The sequence below is a fragment of the Prionailurus viverrinus genome, chromosome E2, assembly GCF_022837055.1.
Source record: "Prionailurus viverrinus isolate Anna chromosome E2, UM_Priviv_1.0, whole genome shotgun sequence".
Lineage (NCBI taxonomy): Eukaryota > Metazoa > Chordata > Mammalia > Carnivora > Felidae > Prionailurus > Prionailurus viverrinus.
Genome location: NC_062575.1, coordinates 19292073 through 19312243, shown reverse-complemented (window position 1 = coordinate 19312243; position 20171 = coordinate 19292073). Strand labels below are relative to the sequence as shown.

Genomic DNA, 20171 nt, shown 5'->3' with positions numbered 1-20171 from the left:
CATGATAAATAATTAAGTAAGAACAACTAAGGGGCGCCTAGGTGGCTCAGTCGGTTAAGTGTCTGACTTTGGCTCAGGTCATGATCTCACGGTTTGTGGAGTTCGAGCCCTGCATTGGGCTCTTAACTGACAGCTTAGAGCCTGGAGCCTGCTTCGGATTCTGTGCAACCCCCTTTTTCTCTCTGCCCCTCCTCTACTTGCACTCTGTCTCTCTCTCCCTTTCTCTAAAAAGTAAACATTAAAAACAAACAAACAAACAAACAAAAAGCAAGGGCAACTTTATTGAACTTCAAAATGACAGCTGGGAAAATATGGGCCAAATCTGAAACATAGACAAGGTTTCTTGTATGTACATTTTTTTCCAGTGTTTTAAAAATTGTGAAATGTAAACACTACACCAAGATAGTGCATAAAACACAAGCATGCAGTATAACAAATAGCTGTAAAGCAATCAACCATGTAACTAACCATCACCTAAGTCAGGGAAGGGACCATCATCAGCACCTCAGAAGCCTCCATGTGTACACTGATTTCTTTTAAGAATTGTGTGTACTTCCAGTATCCCTTTTTCCCCTTCAAAGTGATACTTTTGCTGTGTTTTCTTCCAGGGAATAGGCTAGGTTGAACTTGCTTCCTCATTGGGTGGCCCCATGTGTTTGTGTTTTCTTGCAGAGGTGCTGAGCACAGTGGACTTTGTTGCTCCTGATGACCGAGTAGTCTTCCGCACCTGCAAAAGAGAACAGAGCAGGGTTGTCTTCCAGATGGTATGAGATCCCAGGGCTGAGCGCCCTCCCAAGGCTCACCCATCTTTAAACGCCTGGGCTCTGTTGCATAGTTGTGGTTTCCTAAGACTCTGCTTTAATGTTTTTCAAAGATTTGTTCATGAGCAATTACACTGGTAGAGACGATTTAAGGAAATCAGGCCATAGTTCTCTGTTACATGCCTCCAGTGTCAAGTTTAATTTCCTTAGTTGTAGGAATTATTTGTTTGGCGTGACTTAAATATTTTTACCCCCTACAATTGGTTATTTAGTTCATGTTCTTTGTTTTTGTATAGTCTGTATATATTTCCCATAGGAAGAAAATTAGGTTTCCTCAAGAGTAGTTTGTTTATGTTAGGGTTATAATGACTCCTAGTGCTCTTCTCTCACTTTGGGCATTTTTGGTGACTTTTCAGAAATAGGTTTTGAATGATGTTTAAAATTTTTAAAAAATGCTAAGAATAATGGGTAGACATGATAAAGCAAATATAGCAAAATGTTAATTGTAGAATGTAAGTAGTGAGTATATGAATGTTCACTATAAAATTTTGTTAACTTTTTTATATGTTTGAAAGTAATCACAGCTTTGAGGACGTTTTTTAGCCCTTTTAAGTCCAATTTTTACCTCCGACAGTGACCCAGTCCAGTGGGCTGGCTGGCTGTTTAAGAGAATGCCAGCAGATTCTATTTGTGGCTGCGTGTGCACGCATGCGCACGTATGGCATGCACAGATGTGTTTGTGCATGTGTTTCTGTGTCAGGGATGGTGGTTGATGCAGCCTCTTATGTTCCCAGGGGACTTCAGATGCAGAGCGAGCCCTTGCTGTGGCCAGACTTGTGTAAGTTCTCCGTTTGGGATTGCCTTGCCTCTCCTGTGAAGCTTTACTATTTCTGGTGACTTTGGAGGTGACCACCTTCCTGACTCTTAACTCACTACCTTCTCTTTCCAGGTGAAGAATGTCTGTTTTCTTTTTCTTTGTTTGTGGCATTCAAGGGCGGACCTGGGACTCACATGTACCCACTGTGCCCAGATCTCAGATAACCTCTGCTTGGGTGACTATTTTTTAGGGGTTATTCATGGATTTCCAGGGATTCTTACGACTATGAGCCCTAAGGTTTTAAGTCTCATGTAATGTAGGTAAGGCTCATTGCTGCCTAAATTAATGAAGGCGGGAGTGTACTGTGGTTAAGGAGATAGGCTTTGGAGTCAGACAGACCTGGGTTGGAATTCTGGGTTGCTGCTTGCTGAGTGACCGTAGGTAAGTTACTTAACCATACTGAGAACTTAGTTTCCTTATCTTTGAAATGAGACCTATAGGGACGCCTGGGTGGTTCAGTCGGTTAAGTGTCCGACTTCGGCTCAGTTCACGATCTCGCAGTTCATGGGTTTGAGCCCTGCATCAGGCTCTGTGCTGATAGCTCAGAGCCTGAAGCCTGCTTCGGATTCTGTCTCCCTCTCTCTCTCTGCCTCTCCCCCACTCTCTCTCTCTCTCTCTCAAAAACATTAAATAAATAAATAAATAAATAAATAAATAAAATGTAAAATCTTAGAAAAAAAAAAAGAGACCTGTTGTACTACCTACCTCTAACATTATAGGGGAGGGTAAATTAAATAATGCATATAGATGTCTTTGCAGTAAGTGGCACATAGCATTTAGTATTAGCTATTATTATTTTTAAAAATTTTTTCATGTTTATTTATTTATTTTGAGAGAGAGAGAGAGAGAGAGAGAGAGAGAGAGTGAACTGGGGAGAGGTAGAGAGAGAGAGAGAGAGAGAGAGAGAATATCTCAAGCAGGCTCTGCATTGTCAGCACAGAGCCTGACGCAGGGGTCGATCTCATGAACTGTGAAATCATGACCTGAGCCAAGATCAACAAGAGTCAGACACTTAACCAACTGAGCTACCCAGGCGCCCTGTTAGCTGTTGTTATTAATTACAATAATGGTGAGAAGGAATACAGGCAGTAGCTACAGACTGTTAACTGTATACATAATGGAAGATGAGCTAAGGGTCCTTCCACATCGGAAAATTGTTTGGAGTAAGCCATCTGTGCAGCCCAGCAAACAAAAGACAGTCCTGTAACTTCTACTAGAACCAGTGCTCTGGGAAGGGGCTCTTATACTCATGTCACTTCTTTGCATTGACAAATAGCTTTCACTACCCCAGTCAGAAGTGGAACTCTGGGGACTGGGTTCAGTGTGGCTGTCACTCAGTATTTGGATTATCTGGTAAAATTCCCAAGTAGCAAAGTCCTCTACAACTAGCCCTTTGTAGATGTTTGAGCACAAAATGCTCTTCCTCTTGAGCTCTGCTCAGGGAAGGCAGTTGTACATTTCAGAGACCAGTTTTTTCACCTTCTGTTACTGAGGCACACAGCAAGAGGTTCATGAACACAGACCTGTGCCTTTGACTCTAACTTCTCTCCTTAAGTTGAATATTTATTACCTTTACTATTTCATGTTTTTCCAGGGAAAATGATGTGGCTGGGATTGATGTCAACATGGGCTGCCCAAAAGAGTATTCCACCAAGGTAAACTGATTTGTTTATATGCCTTACAAGTACAAGGTACAGGGTAAAGGCAACTAACAAGACTTTACAGCTAAGTATGGTACCTGACTCTGGACTAGATCCTGTAGTAGATGGGAAAAATGCTCAAAAGGATATTATTAGATCAACTGGCAAAATTGGAATATGGGCCATACTAGATTAGCTAGAAATACTGTATCAGTGTAAATTTATCAAATTGATAACTCTTCTATGGTTTTGTAAGAATATCTCTATTCTTTTTTTTTTTTTTAAGATTTTATTTTTAAGTAATCTTTATACCCAATGTGGGGCTCAAACTCATAACCCTTAGATCAAGAGTTGCATGCTCCACTGACTGAGCCAATGAGGCATCCCAAGAATATCTCTATTCTTAGAAAATACACATTGAAATATTTCAATGTGAAGGGCTATCATGTAATGTAACTTACCTGGAAATAGTTCAGGAAAAATTTTATATATATACACACACATACACATACACACATAGATAAACACACACAGAGCACTTATGCGTGAATAATTAATGATGTGAATGTTAAAAGAAAAAATGTGAACAGGACTTTGTTGTTTCATGAATAAAACTGAGACATATATTTAAAAAAATAGAGCATGCAATACATGTGTCCCCATTGTCATATCAGAAGGTCAGAACAGTGCTAGGGTAGCTCACAGAAAGGAGTGGAAAGGCAGCCCTTAAACTCAGTATCATATAGGGAAATGTGGTCCTTGATGAGGAGACTTGGGACCCTGCAGGCAGAGGGAGTGGCAGAGGCAGGGGCCTGGAGGCCAACATGAGGTAGAGGCAGAGAACCTTGATTTGACTTGAGAGTTGGGTAGCGGAAGACAAAGAGAAAGCAGAGGAGCACAGGATTGTAAATTTTGGTTAGGACCACATTAGCTGAACTTGGACTTTTGATATTTCTCACCTTTTTGAACAGAGAAGGCATGTGATCAGAAACTTAGTTTCCTTCCCTAGGGGAAACCAGTGTTACTATTTTCTTATCTCTTTCCAAATATATTCTGTGTAGAAATACTTAAGAAACACAGATTTAGGAGATGAACGTCCTGGGTTCATAGGGGAGACCAGGGATGGGGAGAGGAGAAGTGAAACTGGAGTAGAATTTGATAGGAGTTGGGTGGCAAATGATCAGACCGGGTGTGGGGAGGTGGGGTGAGTGGTTGCGGGAGAGGGAGGAAAGACCAGTAGCCAGGAGGACAGTTGGTCTTCAGTGTGATTGGGACTGCTGGAAGAAAAGCATGTGTGGGGCAGAAAACAAGAACAGCTTGGGACTGACAGCAGGGCTGCCGCTGGGAATCTTATCACAGGGTTCATGGTCAGGATCTGCAGTGTAGACATAGCAGATGTCCCCCTGGATCCACTGCCCAGAGTCAGCCACTCTGCTCCCAGGAGTTATGTGGCTTGGGGCTTTGGCTTTAGGCCAGGAGGCAGAAGGCTACTTGAGGGAAAGGATCTTTGGATGCTTGAAAACCACAGGGCTTGTCGACAGCTATTTCAAGGGATTATGGAGGTTTGAAATTGTCTATGAGGAGTTTAAAACTTGGGACCATATTTTGCTGTCTTCTAATTACTCCTTTGTGCTTCTGAGTTATGTAAGGAGCAGCGTTTAAATTAGTGGCATAATCTCCTTGACACATTGTGGAATGAAAAAGCAAGGAGCCAAATTAGATATGGTATACCACCATTTATATATGAGGAATGGGGAATGAATATTTATGTATATATTTACATTTCTCTTCATAGAATGTATTTGGAAAGACACACAGGAAGCTAGTAACACTGCCTTTCCCTGGGGAAGGAAACCAAGTTTTTCTTTGGTTTGGCATAGGGAATAAATTCCCATTATAGGGGTGCTTCCCAAAATAACTAACAACTGGTACAGCACTGGCCCTGACCGGTCAGAACAGATGTCTACCAGTGTGCTATACCAGTACATGCCACCTGAATAGCCACTCTCTTCTCGTGGTTCAAAAATTGAAACCTTATAGAAAACATAATATGAAAAGTTTTCCATTCCTTAGGGAAGGAGAGTTCTTACTTTTTCCCTTTTGAACCTTGAAAATTTTTAATGTGTCACCTATTCAAAAAAGCAAATAAGTTAAAAAGGAAGGAAGGAAGGAAGGAAATACTAATTGAGAAAACCATTGTTGTGGAAGGGCCAGTAAGACTGGATTTTAGATTCTGTGATTACCCAAGGAAGGGCCGGATCATGCATGAGGACACACGGAGTTGGGGTGAGTGGCCAGGGCTTTCCTTAAGGCCTCTAAGGTTGTATTTGTAACAAGGTAGGCCAGGGCTGGTAGCTCCTCTGCCTTTTCCATTTTCCTCTGAAATGCAAGCTCAGGCTGGCTGAGTCTGTGGTGGTTCAGAGTTCTCTGATTCTAATCTGTCATCCTTAAATAGGAAATTACACTGTAATAACTGAACTTAAAACTTCTGAGCCCATCCTATGAGCATTCATTGGCATGCAGTCTATATACTGACAAGCGATTTATTTATTGGGTTTGTTTTTTTCCCTTTACCGTTGTAGAGATCCTCCCGTTTCCTGATTATTAAAGTAATTCATACCATTGTCCAGAACTTGTGTGATATAGAAAAGTACAAAAAAACCGCCCAAAAACAAAAAACACCAATCACTAATAATCCAACCATCAAAACTCAACTGGTGTTGTTAATGTCAGGATTTAAGTAGCTCCTCAGGTTGTTGGTTTCCATTAGCTGGGGCTTTTGCTAGAGTTTGATGCTGGTCTGGAGCATTGTTGCTGGCAGAGAAGAAGAGCCTGGACAAGATTTGCAGGTTATATTCCTCTAAGTGGCTTTGCTGGCGGTGGTGGTACCAAAGCAAGTGTTGGTAGGATAGGAAGAAGGTACATTGGATCTCATTTCGAAGGGAGAATGCTTCATTGCTTTTTAAAGGGCTTGGCAGATTGTGGGGTTTAGCTTATTGAGACACTGAGATCCTGAGTAGGGAATGGGCACTCCTGAAAAACAATTTTTGTAGAACCCACTTCTGGATAGATCTGTGGATTTTGCTAAGAGGATCAGAGTGATGACTTTTAGAATTCATCAAACTCTGATCCCTGGCATTGTGAGCCTAGTTGCTGCTGCTTTCCTTCTTGCTGAGGGGAAGTGCTAATTGCCAGTGAACCTTGCTTGGTCTCTTAGCTGTGAGTGCCAGGTTGCCATACCACGTTGCCATACCATGGGGAGGGACCACCCTTCTCCAAGTGTAAGAAGACCCTCTGTGTGCTTTTTCTTAGGGGGGAATGGGAGCTGCTCTGCTGTCAGACCCTGACAAGATTGAGAAGGTAAGTCCTGCAGGAGTGAAAATAGAGGTCCTTAAACTTGCTTGTGAACTAGAGTTGTCTGAACATGCACCCACCCTCATCTCCCCCAACAAGATTTTTTTTTAATGTTAGTTTATTTTTGAGACGGAGAGAGAGAGAGTATGTGCACGTGAGCAGGGGAGGGGCAGAGAGAGAGGAGGACAGAGGATCCAAAGTGGACTCTGCACTGCCAGCAGAGAGCCCGATGTGGGACTCGAACTCATGAACCATGAGATCATGGCCTGAGCCGAAATCAAAGTCGGACGCTTAACCAACTGAGCCACCCAGGCACCCCTCCTCCCCCAAGATTTAATGACTCAGTTTATCAGTTACTCCACCTGGAGTCTGAAAAATTTTTTCTTTAAGTAAGCTCTGTGCCCAGTGTGGAGCTTGTACTTACGACCCTAAGATCAAGAGTCCTATGCTCTAGTGACTGAGCCAGGTAGGCACCCCTGGAGTCTGGAAAATTTTTGAAAGGCTTCCCAGTGATTGTGACATACAGTCAGGTTTGGGAACCCCTGAATGAACCAATAGCAGCCTTGGAGTTCCTCCAAAGTCCGGGGCTTGGAGACATGTCAACTGAGAGCTGAGGGGCTTAAGGAGTCATTTAGAGGCTCCTCTGTATTGCCTATCTACCTTCTGAGAAGATTATGTGAGCATAGGCCAGGCTATCTGTAGATTATGGACAGACTCTGTGCCAGTGGTGGTGGGGGTTGGCCTCTCCCAGCGGGCTTGCTGAGAGCAACAGTGGGTCCCCTCCACACTGGCAGAGTCTACCACCAGCCTTTGAGAGCAGCCTGGCCAGTGTCATGTGAGGCAAGTTGAGCTTGGTCGCCTCTGCTCCCCTTCCCTTGGTGATTCCAAAGGTCAGGTTTATGAGGCCCTGCAGCCAGGTTGGCGTTTGTCACCATGTTGTGAGCTGCCAGGGCCTGTAGGGGTGACATTTTCTACCAAGCCATATGCACCTTTTACTTCTTTGTCAGTCTACCAGTTCTCTCCTTGTTGCTCCTCTTAGTTCCTTTGTTTTCATCCTCCATTTTGGCTTCCCTGTCTGCGCTTTAAACCTTCTAGTGCCTCTCATAGGCAAGAGTAACTTGGGATAGGGCACCACCAATAAAAGCTGCCATTATTTGTGCTGGCTGCTGTGTCAGCAGCTCAACCATATATATTCCTTCAGCCCCACTGTCTTTGGGATATTGGAAGACCAATGTGTTGAGGGGCTTGGTGCCTTTTCATTTTCTCCACGTGAAGATAGGTACCCACACACACACACACATATATATGCACACTGTATGTATAATAATAACATATAATACTTATATATAAATAACATAACATGTAATATATATATTATGTACTGTAGTAATATATATAACATGCCTATATATGTATATAGTACCTATAGTATATCCCTGCGGTTTGTAGGGTAATTTCCTTTTCAAAATATATTCTAGCATTTATTCCATTTGTTCTTCAAACCCCTTGAAGTAAATAGGGCAGGCATTTGTTATCTCTATTTGATCAACAATAATAAAACTAAAGCACAGAGAGATAAAAGTAGTTTGCCCAAGATTATATAGCAAGTAAGTAGCAGGCAGAGCAGTGTCTAGAGCCATGGTCTTGTGACCCCTATGCCAATATCAGTGCTCCCTCTTGATGGCATCTCAGTTTAGAGGTGCCTGGGTGTAGTTTAGAAGTGTCTAGCTACGGATCAGTTGACATCTGTACTTAGGAACCTCTAGTCAGACCCCTCTGTGTAGGATAGAATGGATGTGGACAACTGTGGATGTCAAATTCATCACCCCGCCTTGGGGAAGAGGGCCCGGTATGGGGTGGTGTTGCTTCACAACACATGCACTCAGACATCTTTATTATTCTCCAGTTTTCTGGCTTCTCCTACCTAGGCTGTTGGCTCTGTCTTCTCCACTGCCCCTCTTTGGATAAGGCATGTCTCACACATGAGGCAGAAGAGTTAAACTGCTCAGTTCATTCTGCTTCTTCTCTTTTTGGTGTTCTATCTGTTGAGAATTCTGTATAGGCGTGGGGTAGATAGGGGCAGGGAGGAAGTATTAATTAGTCTTTTGAAAAATCTTTCTTGGTAACACTGATACATCTTTCCTAGGTTAAGATCCTTACTTTAATAAAAAAAGTTTTTAAACATTTATTTATTATCAAGAGACAGAGAGAGACAGAGCATGAGCGTGGGAGAAGCAGAGAGAAGGGGAGACACAGAATCCAAAGCAGGCTTCAGGCTCTGAGCCGTCAGCACAGAGCCCGATGCAGGGCTCTAACTCATAAACCACGAGATCATGGCCTGAGCTGAAGTCGGACAATTAACTGACTGAGCTACCCAGGTGCCCCAAGGACCTTAGTTTTAGACTCTTAGTTAGTAATATCCTTTCTCTAACCCCTGGACTCCAAGATCTGACCCCCGTGGCTGCCCAGGGCATCCCCCTGTGCATGTTGCACTTGGGCCAAGGCTAACAACTGGCAGGGCCAGAACTTGAACTCAGTTCTCAGTGATACCTAAGCCTATGCTCTCCATCCTCCTTTCCACTCATTCCCCAACAACCAGGGGAGCTAAGAGTCTGCTTTTCTTGAGTCAGCTGGTGGATCTGGTGAATTGAGCCTGCCTGTGGGTAGATGTGTTGTGTTATCTGTGTTATCTGTTATGAGCCTATCTCAGGTACTTCTCCCTCACTGATTTTCATAGTACAGAGACAGGTGGTGTGACTTGGATCTGGGAGAGTTGAGTCTAGGGGGGGTTTCATGCTAGGGCCTAGCCAGAAGACAGATTCTCGTCACCCGTTCCCCTTAATGTGACCTTTGCAGGTGGCTGGGCATTTTGATTACTAATTTCCTTCCTGATTCTGAACAAGCACATGAAATGAACAGAAATACCAAAGAAAGTGCTTAGAGCTACTTGGATGAAATACAGCAAAGGAAGTTCTGCAAAACAGAGAACTGGATCAAACCAGCTCATGTTGCTTCAGTCACCAAATATCAGGGGGTTCTTGTATTTTTTTAAAAAAAAATTTTCATTGTATTTATTTTAGAGAGAGAGAAAGCACACACACACATGGGTAGGGGAGGGGCAGAGGGAGAGGGAGAGAGAATTCCAAGCAGGTTCCACACTCAGCGCAGAGCCTGAAGCGGGGCTCAATCCCACAACCATGGGATCATGGCCTGAGCCGAAATCAATAGTCAGGCCCTCAACTGACTGAGCCACCCAGGCACCCCAAACATTATGGGATTCTAAGTCCACAATAGCAAAGGAACCTTCCAGATATGCTATGGTTAGCGTGAGGGATAGGACTCAAGGGAGAATTTTTTTATTGTGTATCTCAGTGGATCTGGCAGTTCCCCACCCCCACTGCCTTAAAGGGTAGCTGCCCCCTTAAGGCCTGCCAGAGTGACCCTAGGACCACAGGTCCAGTATGCCTCCTGGGGCAGCATCTGGGGACTGTTCCTTCCTGCCAGTCTTTGGCATTGGTCCTTGGGCCAACAGGCCCTGTCTTGCCTATGATCTGTTAACGTGCCTTGTCAGCCCAGCCTCTTCGTCTCATGTCTTCTGGAGCGGTTTGCCAGAGAATGTCCCTGAAAGGCCTCCTCGACTGGTTCTTTCAGTCTCGCTCTCTGCTGCCCCCACTTGTCTAGAACCAAGCAAGACTGGCACCAGCTGCGTGGGTGTCCTCTCTGCTCTTCTGGCAGTCAGTTCTTAGAAGAGAGCTCTTGGGATCACCTTCCCTCCAGCTTGTCTAGACTGAAATTAAAAAAAAAAAAAAGTTTTTTAAAAATTATTATTTTGAAGTAATCTCTACATCCAACGTGGGGCTCAAACTCATGACCCCGAGATCAAGAGTTGGATGCTGTATGACTGAGACAGCCTGGCACCCCTGGCCTGAAATTTTCGATAAGGGAAGAAGATAGCAATGCCACAGACATTCACTGTCATCTGCATGTCTCTTGATCTCTGATTCATACGTGACCTGGCCTTGACGCTTCTCTGACACTTTCCTGTATAACTTCTTGATCTTTCTTTGAAGTCCTTTGCAATTACTGTGCAAATTAACACTTTATAATGTGTTGAATATGTTGTTTTTTCCTTTGCCATTTCACTTCTGTATATCTGACTCACCTAAAGAGAGGCATATGAGGACAGGGCCCAGGACCTGTAAAACCTTCCTTGCTCTCTCACTCAGTAGATCCTGGAACAGCACTCAGGGAACATTGCTTTCACGCAGGAATGAAGCTGTCAGCCGTGTGTTCTCAACCAGGACTAGGCCTCAGAATCCTTTGGAGGAGGGAGTATGTTAAGCTGAGACTTATTTATTTTTATTTAAAAAAATTTTTTTTTATAACGTTTATTTATTTTTGAGACAGAGAGAGACAGAGCATGAACGGGGGAGGGTCAGAGAGAGGGAGACGCAGAATCCGAAACAGGCTCCAGGCTCTGAGCTGTTAGCACAGAGCCCGACGCGGGGCTCGAACTCATGGACTGCGAGATCATGACCTGAGCCGAAGTCGGCCACCTAACCGACTGAGCCACCCAGGCACCCCAAGCTGAAACTTTTTTAAAAATTGAAAAGATTTTCTAGTTTTACCAAGAAATTGACATACATCACTGTATGCGCCTAATGCACAGGTCTGTAACAGAGTTAATTAGTATGAGCAGTTGTGGTGGTTTTTCCAGAAGTGTTTGTGTTTTCCTCTCTGCAGATCCTCAGCACTCTTGTTAAAGGGACTCACAGACCTGTGACCTGCAAGATTCGCATCCTGCCCTCGGTAAGGATGATGTGTTACGTTTCAAGGTCCATTTTTTCAAAGGATGTTGTTTTGGGAGGAGGTGAATGGTTCTCGAGGACAGTTGACTTAGGTTGGAGGAGGGAGTGGGGCTGAGCTCACTTTTGGAGCTGGCAGCTATTCGCTGGGTAGCTTCTCTAACCACCCTGGACTGTCCTCTTCCCCAGCTGGAGGATACCCTGAGCCTTGTGAAGCGGATAGAAAGGACTGGCATTGCTGCCGTTGCAGTTCATGGGAGGTGAGTGGTTCCCTATCTAGTGACTGACTTGCAGTCCTCAACCATCGTAACAATCCTTTGTCAGACCCTAGGTGACAGCCAACTTTTCTTCTACATATGCAGCCTGCCTCTGCCTAGCTCTTTGACATCCTTTGAGTCCTGAGGGCAGCTAAACCCTTCATGGGTGGGTTTTTTTTCATGGGGGGCATTTTTCTTTGTTTCATTCACTGAACACCTACTGGTGGTAGATGCTACACTGAGTTTAGAGACAGAGAAGGAGAGGAAGATTGAGTTTAAAGACACAAGAGGAAGGGGAAACGCCCCTACCCTCAGGATGTGTAAATGGTAGAGATTGAGTGATAGGTTCACAGTTGTACTGTGCAGCCAGGAAGTGGTGGAATTAGAACTCTGACTCTGAATCTCATTTGCTTTCCAATACATTGAGGAATAGCTTCTCCCCCAAATGACCCCATGCAGATGGCTCTGCTTTTAATGGCATTGTCTCTTTTGTCTGCCCTTCTTGGACTGCCAGCTGTCACAATGACTACTTTAAACAGCTCTTGTATCTGTAGCTAATATGCTGTCTTCTGGGAGCTGAGGTGTTGCTGAAGGCTACTTTTGGTTTCCCAGTTAGGCTTGTTCCGTGTGTCCATGATGTACATTTTTTTTTTGGTAAAGTTTACTTATTTTGAGTCAGGGAGAGCACACAAAAGAATGTGAGTGAGAGAGGGGCAGAGAGAGGGAGAGAAAGAATCCCAAGCAGGCTCTGTGCCGTCAATGCAGAGCCTGATGAACCGTGAGATCATGACCTGAGGTGAGATCAAGAGTTGGACACTTAACCGCCTGAGCCACCCAGGCACCCCTATGATGTAGTTTTGTACAGAATCCCAGGTCAACAGACTTTGGCCAGAGTGACCTCTCTTCTCTGAGTGATGTTCCTTTTGGGTTCAGGGTTCTTATAGGAACAGCCCACTTTTTGCTGGATGTGTCTATGACAACATTTTCAGAGAAAATGTTAACTCCCAACATGTGTAAGAGAAAAGGAGAGCTGTGTGGGCTGAAGCCAGTAGGGGGCGGGGAAAGGCTACACACGTGTACATGCAAGCTCCTCCCTGTGGCAGCAGGCTCTAGGCTCAGACTGCCTGGTTTGGGCTCCCATTTCTGCTGTTTGTTGGCTGTATATCCTTGGATAAATCACTTAACCTCTCTGAGTACCACATTTTTCATTTGGAAATTAAGATAATTTCTGCTTTATAAGGTTGTCTTGAGGCTTTTATGAGGTTTGAATATATAGTCTTGGCACAGTGCCTGGCATATGGTGTTCTCTGAATAAATACAGCTATTCCTTTTTACCAGTAGTTGGAAACACCAGGAAGACAGATTCGGGTGAGTTTAAAGAGGGGCTTTCTGGCCATCAAAGCTGTTGAAGATGGGTTCTGGGCTGAAACGGGCTGCTGGGGTGTGGGGAGGTAGAAGTGAGGATGGGTTGACAGGGCCTTCTGAGGCTTTTGTTGAGCCTCCTGACCCTTTTGTTGAGGAGCATACCAGAGGAGATGCACACAGACAAGACCTGAGCAAGGGCTGTCTGGTTGACCATCTCTCTTGCTTGTTCCTGAGCATAGCTTAGATCAGGCTTCACTTCAGCGTCTCTAAGACTCATTCACTCATACACAAGAACCTCTTGCAGTTGACCTTGGAAGGAGAGGGCTTAGGTTGTGGTCCCACCTCTCCAGGGCTTGTTGTGACAGCCATGATCTGTGGCCTGTCCTGCCTGCTGGGTCTGCCCTGTGCCAGGTGCCTCTCCCCAGGATCAGCTGCCCAACTCAGCCTCAGCATAGGCAGCTGTGTGGGAGTGGCCAGTCTGAGGGCAGCAGCTGTTCCCAGTCTCGTGGGGAGGGCAGCACCGGGACAGTAGGGGCAGCATTCTTATGGCACTGTCCCTCATCTCTGGCACAGGTGAAGGGAAGCCAAGGAAAGGCAGTGTGACCTTGGGAGCCAGGCCACCCACACCAGCCCTGTGCAGCCACACCTCACCTGCAGGCCTGCAAGGGCTGGACTTGCCTTCTCAGCAGGGACTTCTGCTGCTCCTGTCCCTTACAACAGAGGTCATGGAGAGCCATCCTCTGCAGCCCAGAACCCTGTCCTTCATGGCCACATGGCCTTCCTGAGGTTCAGTAGGGAGGATGGTAGGGTTTGGCTAAGGTAAACCTTAGTTTGAACTGTGATATGGCCTCAGCCCTCAGCCCATCCTTTTTTCTTTATCTCCAAGAAAGCGGGAAGAAAGACCTCAGCACCCTGTAAGCTGTGAAGCCATCAGAGCCATTGCTGAAACCCTCTCCATTCCTGTCATAGCCAAGTAAGCCTCTCTTCCTCATCGTTTACTTTTTTGTGCTCCACCTCACTCAGAGAAGTTTGAGCTGGCATACAAAAAATGGAATGAGCTAGCATTAAAAAATGACCTAAGGGAAAAGGAAAAAAGGGTAGTACAAAAAAATGAGGTTGGACATGAAGCTGAAAAGTACCTATTGTGTCCACTAGCCTCTGGTGAGTGGCTGATGTAGGTGTGCAGTAGGCAGGGTCCCAGGGCATTTTGATAGATGGGTTGAGGGTAGGAGTGTTCAGGAGACAGGGAGAGCAAGAAAGAGGCCGCTGAAGCAGACCCAAGGCAAAAGTGATGTCACACCCAGAGTTAGGTGTGCAGGGTGTAGGGTGAGTAGTCCCAAGCCAGAGCATACAGAAGAATGGCTCAGGGGGCATAAGGCAGGTCACAGTCCAAAGCCCAGACAAGCATTCTGGGCAGCCATAGGACCAGGGAATGAGACTGACAGTTCTGAGGTACCAGTGACCAGCCCAGAGGCTTAGCAGTAAGACAGTGTCCAGTTGTCATTGGGGCACTGGCCATGTGGGCCAGTCCAGTGCAGCCTTGCACCTTAGGATGGCATAGAGCCTGATGGCAAGATGGGAACAGAAATTCTAAAGCCCCGAAGTCCTGACAAAGGGCATGCCTGCCTGGTGGGAAGGAGGGAGCGAGTTAAGGTTGGGGGTGGTAGCCAGGCTTAGTTGTTCCCAGGCCAGGAGTTTTAGGGCTGGCGTGGAGAGGGTAGGGTACTCAAGACCCTGGATCCTGTTGCTGCTGCTGCCACCTGAGGGTCTTCCCCACCATACACATAAGGCTGTGCCTGGATTGAGGCTGCCACCTGGCCCCCAATGGAACAGATGCAAATGGAGCAGTTTCCAAGGGGGCCCTTGGGGCCTCGGGGTGGCAGGAAGGGAAATTGCAACCAAACTGGGCCTCCTTCCTTCCTCTCATGATCACCACTGTGTCTGTGGTTTTTGACCCACCTGTTAGTAGGTATATAGGTGCTCCAGGCTGGGGATCTTTCTGTGATCCCAGCATCCACTTAACAGACCTATGTCTTCAGATTTGGGCTGGCTTTAGCCACTGTTTAGGATGAGGAGGAGGGAAGGAAGGTAAAATCTCAGAGACACCTGTTAAGTGCCAGGCCTGGCTCAGGCTGTTTCACTGTGTTATCTCACTTGGTGTTTCTGACCCCATAGTGGGGTGTGTGTTCTAACCTCCAGTCTCCCAAAGTACTCACAGCTGAAGGATTTGGTCAAAGCCACATGGTTAATGAGTAGCAGATCTGGGAGTTGCTTTTTTCTGAAGATGCTAGTATGAGGATACCCCTCACTCCCCTGTTGCCTTTCAGCGGAGGATCTCATGACCACATCCAAGAATATTTGGACATAGAGGACTTTCGACAAGCCACAGCAGCCTCTTCAGTGATGGTGGCCCGAGCCGCCATGTGGAACCCATCCATCTTCCTCAAGGAGGGTCTGCGACCCCTGGAGGAGGTCATGCAGAAGTACATCCGATACGTACGTCTATGCACTTTTTCAAAAGAAACATTTTTCACTGTCTGCCACATTCCTGCAGAAGGTGCCTTGGGTGAGCCCCAGCCCCCAGCAGCCATTGTTGTTCCTCTCCTTCTCTTTGTAGTTCTTATAATGTAGCATTGGGTCTCCTTGGTTTCAATGTGAAGAGAGGATGCTGGGGCAGCCCCTACCATCACCTCCTACTAAAGCTTTCAAGGCAGTGAGGTCCTATCAAGGACCCTGGGATTCAAGGATGCTGCTAAGGCCCCAAACATGTGAATCTTTCTCTCTCACATCCTCCACACACATATACACGCATGCACAACGACAATGGGATCTGTGTCACTGAAGACACTCATGCCAGTGGTTGGTGCCTGAACAGCTACAGCTAAGAAAAGCCATTGTAACTATTGTTGAGGATAGATTATCTGTACAGAGACTTTGCATCTTGTCATGCGTCAGAATCACTTCTAAAACTATTCTCTTGCTGGGGTGCCTGGCTGGCTCAGTTGGTGGAGCATGTGGCTGGTGATCTTGAGGTCGTGAGTTCAAGCCCCACACTGGGTGTAGAGTTGACTTATTTGAAATAAAATAAAACTCTTCTCTTGCTCATTCCCAGAACGCTTTAACCTCTGACTTAGGGAATAGCCTAACTTTAACCCTCTCCTTAGGGACTAGCTTTTTCCTCTCACTGAGAGCTTGATTGTAGTGCCAGAAACATTTCCCTCTAAAGGAATTTTAAAAAATTCTTTTTTATTTTTTTTATTTATTTATTTTTTTACTTTTGAGAGAGAGAGCATGAGCAGGGGAAGGGCAGAGAGAGAGGGAGACACAGAATCCAAAGCAGACTCCAGGCCCTGAGCTGTCAGCACAGAGATCAACGTGGGCTTTGAACTCATGAACCACAAGATCATGACCTGAGCCTAAGTCAGATGCTCAACCGACTGAGCCATCCAGGTGCCCCATCCCTCTAAAGGAATTTTTTGACCAGTTCACCTGCCCTGTCCCTTTGGTACAATCCTGGAATTGTGTGAGTCTCTGTGATTAGCTGTACATGTCTGCAGGCAGAGAGGCAGTCGGTGGACTTCTAATTCATCAGTGCACTGGGCCTGAGCAGAGAGTCTAGCCCTCATCCTCTTCGATACTGGGAGTTGCACCCTCCTAGGAGGGTCAGGAGCTTCTCAGATCCTCAGACTGCCCATGCCCCCTTCAGGCCATGGCCATGCCTTTGGCTCTGTGGCTGCCATGGCATGTGGGTATCCCTGGGACTGTGCAAGCTGGGTATGGTAGGAGGCCCTGAGGCTTCTAACTGCCCAAAGATGGGCAGTTTCTGTCCCTAGAGCCTCCCCAGCTTGATACTACAGCCCTCATCTCCTGGTTCCAGGTGTCCTGTTGGGCAGGTTTGTGACCACCAGGCCATCCAGTACCCTGAGTCAGCTAGAGACCTTGTCTTAGCCTAGGTCGCCTATCTAGCTCTTCCACCTGAGTAGCAAGTCTGTAGCAGAGAAGATGCATTCAGCTGTGCTGAGCTTGCTCACTGGGTAAAAGGTGATGTTGTCATTCTTGCTCAGTCCATCCTTTGGCAGCTTCTCAAGAGCTGTAGTCCTGAAGGAGGGGAGTGGCTTTCAAGCTTAGGCAGGGCTGCTGCTGGTCTAGTCAGGTGCCTTCTGACAAGCTGGATCAAGGCCTTGCCACCGGCTGGGGCTTTACCAACGTATCTCTGCTTTGTCCTCAGCATGTCACGGTACCTTCCCGGTTACTGAAGATACAGGCCTAGGTGAAGAGATTAGAAGAGTGTAGGGGGCGAAGGGTGGGAGGGTGTTCTAGAGGCTGGGGCACCCTCCACTCACTGCTTTTCTGTCTGCCCAGCCAGGCAGGCTTCTACTGGGTATCCCTGTGCAGTCAGCTTGCTTCCCGAGGCTGCATTTCCAGTCTGTGGAGTAGGGGTAACAACTGCACCTCACGCTTGTGAAGCTCAGTGAAGTGACAAGTAACATGTGAACACGACTGGCACATTGTGCTGTGCCTTACCCATGGCGGGGGAGATTGGAGACAGGCTGTTCTCCCATCCAAGTACTAACCGGGCCTGACCCTGCTTAGCTTCTGAGATCAGACGAGATCGGGCACGTTCAGGGTGGTATGGCCGTAGACTGGAGACAGGCTGTTCTACACTGTGTTTAGAGATAGAAGAATCTCACCCCTGTCCTGGTGCTGTTCCCGTCGCACCAGATTTTGACTTGCTCCTCCTCCCTGCCCTGGAATGGCAGCAGGTCCTCTGTGGTAGCCTATGGTGGCTGAAGCAGGAAGGGGTCCCCACACATCTGGACTTCTGTCAGGCTGTTCAGTAGAATATGTTCCTGACCCTCAGCTATGACTCTTGAGCGTTGTGCCACTAACAGGAGGAGTAAATGGCCAGGATGGAGGTGGCTTTTCTTATGAGGTCACACTACCTCATCTGCAAGCATACCTCTGATGCCCTCTTGGAGGCCCTTTCCCTGCCATAGTTCAGGCCTCAGAACCTGGGCAGCAAGTAGGCTCATGTTGGTTCTTCCCTCAGGCTGTGCAGTATGAAAACCACTACACCAACACCAAGTATTGCTTGTGCCAGATGCTACGAGAACAGTTGGAGTCGCCCCAGGGAAGGTTGCTCCATGCCGCCCAGTCTTCCCAGGAAATTTGGTGAGAGAGGCAATGCCTGTCCATAATTACTTGCAGACGTTGCCCAGACTTGACTATGAGCCCTAGTTGACTATCAGGGGACCAGGGATACAGCTTCTGGAGGTGGATGTACTGGAGTGGGGTGGTGATGCAGTTTTGCCTCACAGAATAGGATACTTAAGAAACCTTTGGAAATTTCCGTCTCTGGACTGATCTCACAGCAGAATTTTGGGAACTACAGTGCCAGTAGGATGGAGGAATCTGGGGACTGGGCTTGGGAATTCCTGGGGAGGAAGGGACTTTCACAGTAACAGATCTGTCACACACCAGGCCATCAAGACCCAATGGTCAGAATTGAGCCCCTGGCCTGAGCCTGTGCCCACACCCCATCACTTTGCAGTCTGGGAGGCTACCCCATGGTCCTCTACATTTGATATAGCTCCAGTTCAGGTGGTTGACCTTTGGGGCCCCTCACAACGTGGCCTAGTACCTGTTCCTTTGGCTCCATATTTACCTATTTCCCCAGGCCCACACCTGTACTCAAACTGGGTCTTCTGCCTGAATGCTCTCTCCTCCTCATGTTGGCTGTCTGCTTCCTCCTTCCTCAAAGAAACTTTTCTTTTTTAATTAAAAATTTTTTTTAACGTTTATTATTTTTGAGAAAGAGAGACAGAGCATGAGCAGGGGAGGAGCAGAGAGAGAGGGAGACACAGAATCTGAAGCAGGCTCCAGGCTTCAAGCTGTCAGCACGGAGCCCGATGTGTGGCTTGAACCCATGAAGTGTGAGATCATGACCTGAGCTGAAAGTCGGACACTTAACCGACTGAGCCACCCAGGTGCCCCATCAAAGAAACTTTTCTAAACCATGCTTGTGCCCAGGCACCCATCCTCACAAATACCCTCTGGTCCTCAAGATGCTTCCTAGCAGGGAAAAGAGTTGCCAGAAGACTCTTCCCAACCCTGTGCTTGTGGTGTTGGTTCAGTCCCTATCCCACATAGCTTAACCAGGGTTGACTCAGGTGTCTAATGAGCTCAAGAGAAAGAGTATAATTTTGTAGCTCTTGATGGTACCTCAGTTTAGTCTAGGCCTAACTGCTTGTGGCTGGGGCAGGAAGTGGGGAACCACTTAGTGGTCGTGGCCTCTGTCTCTTTCTCCCTTGGGTCCACATGAGGATGAGGCTGTGCATAAGCCAGGTGCTTGTTCAGTGTAGGTCAGTTCACTCACTGTTGGCTAGGGTCACTTGCATGTGTTTTCTTCTTTGGAAGAGAGTCTGGGCTTAGGTGGTAGAGGTGACCTTTACAGCCTTTTCCACCCACCCCAGCTTGTCTTCCAGTGTCCACCCCCAGAGGCTCACATTCACTCTCTGCCAGTCCAGGCTGATCCCAGGGGTAGGTAGGAGGCACCCCCTGATGGCTAGATCTCAGTGGTGTTTTCATATGTATGTGGGGCGGCGGTGGGGAGGAGGGGCATTTCTCAATGGCAAGGCCCTGGGCTCCTGCAGTAGTTTCCTAGATGTTGATTCCACTAAAGGACTTACACTGCGTTGCTTATCCCTCCACAGTGAGGCCTTTGGCCTTGGTGCCTTTTACGAGGAGATGACACAAGAGCTGAATGCCCGGCGGGCTGAGTTCTTAGCCAGGACCCCAGAGGCAGCGGGGGAACCAGCTGAAGACACCTCTGGTATCATTAAGATGGCTGTCAAGTTTGACCGGTAGGTCTGCAGCTTGGCCTCAGCTTGGCTGGGGCCAGCGCCCTCAGCTGGCTGCTGTACATGGTTAATGCTAAGCTTAGGGACTATAGGTCTTCTGGGTTTGGATACTCGTTCTCATTTTTCAGTGTCCCAGAGATGGCATTTTGAGGAACACGGCCCCTGAAAAAGCCCAGGCAGCACTGTCAGGGGTGTGCATGTTGTCTCAAGTGTGACTAAACACCTTTTCTTTGATCCACCCCCTCCCACAAC

At 46.8% G+C, this 20171-nt stretch overlaps 1 protein-coding gene across 8 annotated transcripts in view; it reads left to right on the top strand.

Annotated features, from left to right (window-relative positions):
• The window catches only part of DUS2 (dihydrouridine synthase 2), a 49495-nt gene that overhangs the window by 26164 nt on the left and 3160 nt on the right, over positions 1 to 20171 (top strand). For all 8 annotated transcript variants that reach the window (XM_047834909.1, XM_047834905.1, XM_047834904.1 and 5 more), the window contains 10 exons: positions 673 to 764; positions 1556 to 1599; positions 3233 to 3293; positions 6591 to 6638; positions 11376 to 11441; positions 11627 to 11697; positions 13946 to 14032; positions 15387 to 15555; positions 18110 to 18231; positions 19773 to 19922. In XM_047834909.1, the coding sequence (XP_047690865.1) occupies positions 673 to 764; positions 1556 to 1599; positions 3233 to 3293; positions 6591 to 6638; positions 11376 to 11441; positions 11627 to 11697; positions 13946 to 14032; positions 15387 to 15555; positions 18110 to 18231; positions 19773 to 19922 (910 nt within the window). The remainder of the gene's footprint in view (positions 1 to 672; positions 765 to 1555; positions 1600 to 3232; positions 3294 to 6590; positions 6639 to 11375; positions 11442 to 11626; positions 11698 to 13945; positions 14033 to 15386; positions 15556 to 18109; positions 18232 to 19772; positions 19923 to 20171) is intronic.